This window comes from Euphorbia lathyris, chromosome 10 (genome assembly GCF_963576675.1).
Source record: "Euphorbia lathyris chromosome 10, ddEupLath1.1, whole genome shotgun sequence".
NCBI classification, from domain to species: domain Eukaryota; kingdom Viridiplantae; phylum Streptophyta; class Magnoliopsida; order Malpighiales; family Euphorbiaceae; genus Euphorbia; species Euphorbia lathyris.
In genome coordinates, this window is record NC_088919.1 from 20,253,370 (window position 1) to 20,262,074 (window position 8,705).

Genomic DNA, 8,705 nt, shown 5'->3' on the forward strand with positions numbered 1-8,705 from the left:
ATGCTGACAAATACTGTGAACTGCTTTTGGATCTCTCGGACCCAGCAAGTGCAATCATAGCTTACGGCACCTGGCTAAGGGTCCCTCCTAGACGTTTCCAACCCCCTAAAATTTCCAAATACCTACTATCTGTTTTACCTCCACATCCTGGCTCAACACAGAATTCCCCAATCACCACAACAGCAGCCGCTGGGGAGAAAAATAAGGAAGTAGCTTCAAATCCAGGCATCATGAATATCGACAACCCACACCCAGACGAAATTAAAGTTGCAGATTTCAAACGCCGTAGACAGGAGGATGGTAAGAATGGGTCAGGGGGTCAAGGGCCGGACATTTTGGGTTCTGAAAACACCTTTAAAGCGGGATCTGCTGGACAGACCCGCCAGCAGCAATGAGTGCCTTGAGTTGGAACTGCCGGGGCTTGGGCAACCCCCGGACAGTTCAGATGCTCTGTGAGCTCGTGTCCAACAGTAAACCAGACTTTATTTTCCTGATGGAGGTTAAATGCTCTTGCAGTAAAGTGGAGCGTGTCAAGAAAAGGCTCGGTTATAGCGGCTTATTTATGGTTGACCCAATCAACTGTGGTGGTGGCTTAGCCTTGCTCTGGAAGACAAGTAATTCAATTAAACTGCTTGGTTACTCTAATAACTTCATTGACACAATTGTTCAGGTTACAGGTTTGCCGGAGTATCGATTAACCAGTTTTTATGTTTTCCCCGAGCGAAGCCGAAGAGAGGAGTCTTGGAATCTCATTAAGCACCTTGCAACAAATCTCAATCACCCCTGGGTTTTAATAGGGGATTTTAATGACATGATGCTTCGGACTGACAAAAATGGTGGCAACAGGCACCCTGCGACGTTACTGGAAGGTTTCAGAGATACTATTGAAAGCAGTGGTCTTAAGGAAATTTGCACTGTAGGCCCGCGATACACTTGGGAGAAAAGCAGAGGTTCTGATAGACTTGTGGAAGAGAAACTTGACTGGGGCTTCACGACGAACAATTAGCTCTCACTATTTATAGCAGCTCGCCGTTTAGTGGAGGATGCTCCCGCTTCAGACCATGCGGCACTTTACCTATCAGTTCGACCCATCACAGGAAGGCAGTGTAGGAAATTTCGCTTCGAAAACTCTTGGTTGAAAGAGGAGGATCTACGATCAAAGATTGAATCAGCCTGGGATAAAGGTAGCGACAACTTGTTAGCTTGCCAGCAGCATTGCGGTGAGCAATTATTGTGGTGGGGGGAGGAAGTCTGTGCGAAGTTCAGAAGAGAAATAGTAGCTTGCCGATACAAACTGAGAACCCTTCGGCCGACTAGAAGTTCAACGTCACAGGAGGAGTTCTTGGCTACGAGGGAGAAATTGGATTCATTATTACTACAGCAGGAAGTTTATTGGAGACAGCGCTCTAAACAACTACGGCTAAGTGCTGGGGACCTTAATTCTAAATACTTCCACGCAACAGCCACTCATTGGAAGAAGAAGAATCTCATCAGTAGACTGCGAGATTCGGATGGTAACTGGTATGACTGGTCGATAGGGTTGGGCTCGCACCTACAAGAATACTTTAATAACCTGTTCAGCTCGAATAACTCGACAACGGACGCAATAACTTGTCTGGTTCAGCCGAAGATCACACAAGCAATCAACGAGGAATTACTTGCTCCCGTCGAGGCGGATGAGATTAAGATAGCAGTGTTTAGCATGCATCCAGACAAGAGCCCAGGGCCAGATGGTTTTAACCTATGCTTCTATCAGAAATATTGGGATATGGTGGGTGCGCAGGTCACGTCATCGTGCTTACAGTGGTTAAATTCGGGTAATCTTCCAGATCTCATCCATGATACAAACATTGTTCTTATCCCGAAGAAATCCAACCCTGAGCTTGTTTCGGATCTTAGACCCATAGCACTTTGCAACGTTATTTATAAAATCATCTCCAAAACTTTAGCAAACAGACTCAAACGGGTTCTGGACTTGATTATTTCTCCAGCACAGAGTGCTTTTATTCCTAGCCGTCTAATTACTGACAATGTGATGCTCGCTTTTGAGGTAAACCATTATCTAAAACGGAAAACACAAGGAAAAAATGGAGTGGCATCTCTTAAACTAGATATGGCTAAGGCGTACGACCGAGTTGAGTGGAGTTTCCTGGAAAAAATGATGAAGCAATTGGGATTTGCAAACAAGTGGATTCAACTAGTATTACAATGTGTTACAAAGGCACGGTATCATATTATCAATGGGGAGCACACTATTGGGCCAATAATCCCGCAACGGGGCCTCCGACAAGGGGACCCAGTTTCGCCTTATCTCTTCCTTATCTGTGCGGAAGGCCTGTCAGTATCCTTAACACATATGGAGGGATTAGGTGTCATTCACGGATGCAAGATAGCCAGATCGGCACCGAGCATCTCAAATCTTCTATTTGCGGATGATTGTTACCTATTCTTTAGAGCATCAATCTCAGAATGCAGAGCAATAAAAAATTGTCTGGGCCGGTATGAGGCAGCATCCGGTCAACAAGTGAATTTCTCCAAGTCTTCAATCAGTCTTAGCCGTAACTGCCACCCGGACCTGTGCTGTGCGCTAAACTCAATATTGGGGGTTGGAAGGAGTTCAATCACTGGTAAATACTTTGGGTTGCCAGCATTAATTGGGAGAAAAAAGGTCGAGGTATTCAGTTACCTAGAAGACATGTTCACAAAGCGTCTCATAGGGTGGAAGGCTCGCTTTCTATCAAAAGCCGGGAAAGAAGTGTTAATAAAATCAGTTCTACAGTCTCTGCCTTCTTATGCAATGAGCCTATTCTTACTCCCGGATACCTTATGCTCAGATTTGGAAAGGAGAATGAACGCTTTCTGGTGGGGAGCGGAACATGGATCTCGAAAGGGGGTTCGATGGAAAAATTGGGATAGTCTGTGTGAGCCGAAGAAGCACGGAGGTATGGGGTTTAAGAAGCTTCGACAGTTCAACTTGGCTCTTCTAGCAAAACAGCTTTGGCGGATCCTACAAAATCCTACCACTCTCGTCGCTAGAGTGTACAAAGCACGCTATTTCCCAAAATCATCAATCCTCGAAGCCGAAGCTTGTAACAGCCCTAGTTTTATTTGGCGGAGTGTCTTGGCTGCAAAAGACCTCCTTATCTCAGGTTTACGTCGTGCTGTGGGGGATGGACAAAAAATGCAGGTATGGTCAGACCCGTGGCTACCAGACATGAGTAACCCATATGTTGAAGTTGTGCCGCTCACTGCAAATCCGGATCTAAGGGTGGCAAGCCTAATTTCTACGACATCAGCACAATGGGACTCTGAGATCATACGGCACCTATTTACGGAAAGGGATAGAGCGCTGATACGCCAACTCCCGATATCCCTCAGACAAATTGCGGATAGTTGGTATTGGTTACCATGAACGATCCGGATGGTACACCGTCAAGAGTGGTTACTTGAATAGTGGTACACCAATTATAAATCATCCGGATCCTGTGTGGTCAAATGTTTGGAAGCTACATATCCCACCAAAAATTAAAGACATGTTATGGAGGGGTCTGGCAGGATGCTTACCTACGGGCGAGGCGTTGGCTACTCGACATGTCCCGATCAACCCGTGCTGCCCCTGGTGCCGAAACAGCGGTGAGAGCACCTTCCATGCTCTAATTGCTTGCCCGCGTGCCAAACAGGTCTAGAATTACTCGTCTATTGGGGATTGCAGCTCGCTGATCTATGATTTTACGGGCTTCTGGAAACATGTAACAGCTAATTCCACCAAAGCCCAGCAGGAGATAGCGGCGGCGATCTGCTGGTCTTTATGGTTAGCGTGGAACAACTAGATATGGGCAAAGAAGGCTGATCCAGCATCTATAATTTTTACTACAGCCACAGCTTTCCTCTCTAAATGGCAGCAGGCACAGGAAGTCAGCAAAGTAACAACAAATTCCTCAGCAGCAGCTCTGTGTGGTTGGACACCGCCTCCAACTGATCAAATTAAGATTAACTTTGACGCGGCAGTGTTTAGCGATCACCTGGGGTTTGGCTTTGTGGAGAGAGATGAGCATGGATCTTTTATATCGGGTGGTAATGGATGCATTAACGGACCGAGGGATCCGCTAACAGATGAGGCTCTCGCTTTTAGGGAGGTTTTACAATGGGCGAAGCAGCATCAAAAAACCAATGTCATTTTTTAAACTGATTCGCAGCTACTAGTCCAGCTATTCCAGCATCAATTACCTACAAACTCACCTTTGGGTGTTATAATAGGTGATTGTCAGGTTTTATTCAATAGTTTAAACGCTTGTCGTTTATTTTTTGTCCGTAGATCAGCAAACCAGGAAGCACATGTTTTAGCTAGAGCTTCTGGTTTAGCGTCCGGTCGAAATGAGTGGTTTTCTAACCCTCCTGCTATTCTTTGTACTGATATTCTTTCTATATAAAATTCTTTAGTTCTTTCAAAAAAAAAAAAAAAGTAGTAGTTTCCCTTCTATTCCTAACTTCTCCTAGAAAAATTTGAAAGCCCTGCATCTATTGGATCAATAACTCAATTATACTCGAAGAAACATAACCAAATTAAACCATATTGGATATGATAATTCTAATTCTCTACTTTCTATTTCAAGTTTAGTGCAGCAAGGATTAGTAGCTGAAATTTCAATACTGCTGTCATGCACAAAACCATGATATTTGATTGCACATACTTTTATTACAATTAAGCGATCATCTAAATTGGAAATTCCATCTCCCACATTCATTTACATTTTACAGAAAAAAAAAAAAAAGTCCCACTGCACCCAATTCATCACTATAAGAAACATGTAGAAGCCTACAAAAGAACACCCAAAAAATTTCACCACTTTGATGATTTACATTTAGCTGTAATTCCATTCTCACTTAAGTGAGACCTGAAGGTTTTCACAACTTCCTCGTAGGTTGGCCTCTTGTATTCCACAGCCTGCAATCAATTACTTGCCATGTCTTAGTAAGCCTTCAACATACACATACACTTCTTTTTAAAAAATTTGGGGCATCATACCTGCTCAATAACTTCCTCGGAGCTCGCCCACTTCCACTCTGAAAATTCCGGATCCATTTCAGCATTCTCTCCCATGTTAATCTCACTGTCGTCTTGCATCATTCTCATGAGAAACCTGTAAATTTTCCACAACTCAGTTTCATCCCCCCCTCAAATTATATGTTGGAGGAATCGACACAATGCAACAGTTCCTCTCTTTCACATTCCGTTTCTTTTTCCTTTCCAAATTAACTTATTGTTAGCAATTCAGTAATGATTCTGAGCACACTATGCAAGAAATCAAGGATGAAGCAAAAATAAAGGGGGTGAGCCTAAAATGCAGACAAGGGCATACTAGTTTATCACAAATCCTTCTGAGCTTCAAATATGGCAACAGAAACCCTCAAAGATTAATATTTTAAATGTTGCTAGGAGATTTGACTCTTGGGGCTAGCACATACATAATACCAACCAAAATCATCAACCAGTATAATTGCGCATTTAAATATGGAACATTTCTAAATTTTTAGATTGCAGAGAGAGAGAAGCGCACCATTTCTGTGCCTGCCCATGCCATTCACCTCCCCAAAGACGATTGACTTTGGCCTTCACAGCAGGAGGAAAGTCATAAGTTAGCCAATTTGGTACCTGTCAATACATAGGGTACAAATTAGAAGAATGATTTGTCAATCAAGAGATATTAGGTCTCTACTAGTGTTCAAAAGATAAACTCAAAGGATATTACTCTAGGCAATGATCAATTACAGACCTCAGCAATAATTTCGGCAGATTTTATCCCCGTGTCTTCTTGCAATGTTCTAACAGCTGCAGCTCTAGGCTCTTCGCCATCTTCTATACCACCCTAAGACAAAAAAAAAAAAAAAATGAACAAGCTTAGCAACAAGGTAACAAACCAAGAATGTTGAGAGCATTATATGATGCCAAAAAAACATAATATGTTTCAAAGGAAAGAAATTCTCTGTCTCAAAACTAAATGCAGAGTTGGTGTAATCAAACTTTCAGGGAGCCGATGTAAATTTAGCGTCAGGAACCAACCAATGCTTCTCTAGAAGTCTTCATAACTGTAAGGTAATTTACTTGCAGACAAACACATAGTATGATGTGCTCATAAATAACCAACATTCTATGCCAAAAATGTTACCTCTTCACATGAAATACAGTTAGAAGGTATATTATACATCCAGCAAAGGCTTTCTTTGAGGCCATAACAGACACAGTCAAAACATACTAGAGGAGGAAAGGTGCTAAACTTTGCTCTTTTTTAATTTTGAGAAAGATACTAATTATATCTATTGCTATATGATAGAGCAAAACAAGTGCAGCATGCCATGTCGAAAGAATTTCAAGCTACTTGATTTCAGAATTTTATTAGCAAGGGACGCTTTTGACAAAGATGTCATTTCATACTAAAGTTAACGGTTTTACCATTGGGACAATCCTTTGAGGCAAGGACGAATAAGAGACTATGGAATTGACATAAATTTATAAATTTGATTGGCTAGGTAGACAAAGCATAAATGTCAAAGCAATTTGTCATCAGAGCAAAGCATAAATAAAAAATTTCCTCTGCATATCAATGGCAGATTCTGTAAGTTTACCGATCAAAGAAAATGCTATGGATTAAACAATCTTCTGCACATTTAAAGATGATAAGTTCAAAGCAAAAGCAATATGCAAATTTTTACCACCTGAGGCATCTGCCATGCTCCTGGAACGTTCAATCTAGATGCCACAAAAATCTGCAAGTAAAATAGAGTATATTATAAATTCTTCTCTAACCTAAAACGAAAAAGAAAAAATTACTTAAAAAGCAAGAACATATTTTGACCATATAGACCTTTTCCTGATAAACTTCTTCATCAATCGAATACTAGACAATTGACTAAGAATTAGAAATTACTGATAATACAAGTTTCCTAGTAAGCCTATAAGCAGTCAATGGTCGTACTAATGACGCCCCATACTGTAGCTAACCAAACGGGTCACAGTGTGTTTTTACGCCGCATTTAAACACCACAAGGCTTTGACCATAATCGTTTTGAGCACTAAGAAACATAACTATATATGAAAAGCATAGAATTTTTGTTAAAACATAGAATTTCCACCGAAATTTCATCCACACAGATCATGTGCACTTCTTTTTCTTTTTCATTTTTCCAAATCACAATTGTTAAAACATAGAATTTCCACCAAAATTTTAGGATCAAATCACATTAAGTCCAGGTGAATGCTTAACAAGTCCTTGCCAGCTGACTGAGGCTGACTAATTGTAATCTAACAGCCACTACTGGATTATAAGGAGCAAATGTACACATTTGACAAGTAATATAAGATAGCTGATTCCTGGAGGAGAAGTGATCCCGTTTACAGGTCACTTGACAAAATAATTAAGTTTTCTCCAAAATGATGTTGATTATACTAGTAAGTACAAAGTTACCTAGATTTGCAGGTGAGTGCATAACACACTATTACCATGAGCTAGCAGACACTGGACGATCACAAATTTGTATACCACTCTAGCAGTCAAGATCCTAGTAACCCCCAATAGCTCAGCTTGTGGCTATAACCGTTTCAATTGATAATTTTAGGGAAGGAATAAACATCACACGTGATTCCCAATTTCCGAGTTCAATCAAATTTAACGAAATAGATATCGATGAAGGAAATACAAACATATCCAATTTTTCTATCAACTTAAACGTTATTTTTCAAAATTAATTTCATATATTAATTAGCTCATGATCACAGTCCATAATTTCAGATCATCCTCCATTTAAATTCAGTCACTGTCAGATCATATTCAAAAAACTAAAATCGCAAACTAGGTCCTTGACCTCTTTCTCTAATCATTTTCATAAAAGATAAAATAAAATAAACTGATGAAACCAGAAAAAAATATATTCAAAAGAAACAAACAAACACAAGTAGACAAACAAGTCTACCGACCGCTCATAATAAATACACAACTCAAGAAATTATAGATGCGCAAGTGTATATAGTGAGAATCTGAGCAATCAATGAAAAAGTGATCCTCCAGTCCAGAAGAGAAATGAATTACCAGGTTATCAGCGTTGATGAGACAGACGCCAACGTTGGGGCGATAACCAGAAGGCAGACCATCCATTTGCAGCCTTCTTGATTAACAGAACCAGAAAGAGAGAATTGGAAGGAGAGTAAATGGTGTGGTGTGCGTCAGTAGTGCGTGAGAATGGAGAGGGAGAGATTTTAGAGAGAAGAAAAGGTGGTTTTATGGGAATGAGTGACGCTGACTATCACAAATAATGTCTGACTCTTATAAACAATCCTTTGAAAGTGAAAGAAAGAAAGTGAAAAGAGGATGCCATCTCTCATCCCTTATCCTGCGCACTTCCTTCACTTCCCAGGTTCTTTTTACTTTATTAGTGGACGCATTAATTAAAGCAGATCTCTTAATTTAATTGCATTTCATAATCTTACCGTGCGCACGCCCTTATTACTCGTATCCTGCACTCTCCCTTCATTTGTGCGATTTATATATAAAATCATTATTTTTTCTTTTGAAAAGAAAAATCATTATTTTAAAACCTGGAGTTTTTTTTTAATTTTTATTATTTTATATATATGATCCTTTGTTAATTTTTTAGGCTTAATCCATTAGATAGTCGGATTGATCCTGAATTTATAAAATATCTCGTTGAAA

The 8,705-nt window shown here is 40.4% G+C and overlaps 1 protein-coding gene across 1 annotated transcript; it reads right to left on the minus strand.

Moving 5' to 3' along the window:
• Positions 1–4,659: 4,659 nt before the first annotated feature.
• On the minus strand, positions 4,660–8,410 carry LOC136209806 (nudix hydrolase 25). The gene is made up of 6 exons (XM_066001397.1): positions 8,085–8,410; positions 6,715–6,765; positions 5,775–5,867; positions 5,559–5,653; positions 5,027–5,141; positions 4,660–4,945 (listed from the first exon to the last, which is right to left on the minus strand). The coding sequence occupies exons 1-6, from the start codon at positions 8,148–8,150 to the stop codon at positions 4,841–4,843; spliced, it is 525 nt and encodes a 174-aa protein (XP_065857469.1). The 5' UTR covers positions 8,151–8,410; the 3' UTR covers positions 4,660–4,840.
• Positions 8,411–8,705: the final 295 nt, after the last annotated feature.

Bases quoted from the DNA above. Each gene is read 5' to 3' on its own strand.
- LOC136209806 (XM_066001397.1), bottom strand. From the start codon at position 8,150: ATGGATGGTCTGCCTTCTGGTTATCGCCCCAACGTTGGCGTCTGTCTC. The intron at 6,766-8,084 runs GTAATTCATTTC...TTTTACTTGCAG, and splicing joins TCATCAACGCTGATAACCTG to ATTTTTGTGGCATCTAGATT. The intron at 5,142-5,558 runs GTGCGCTTCTCT...GAAAATTTACAG, and splicing joins CATGGGCAGGCACAGAAATG to GTTTCTCATGAGAATGATGC.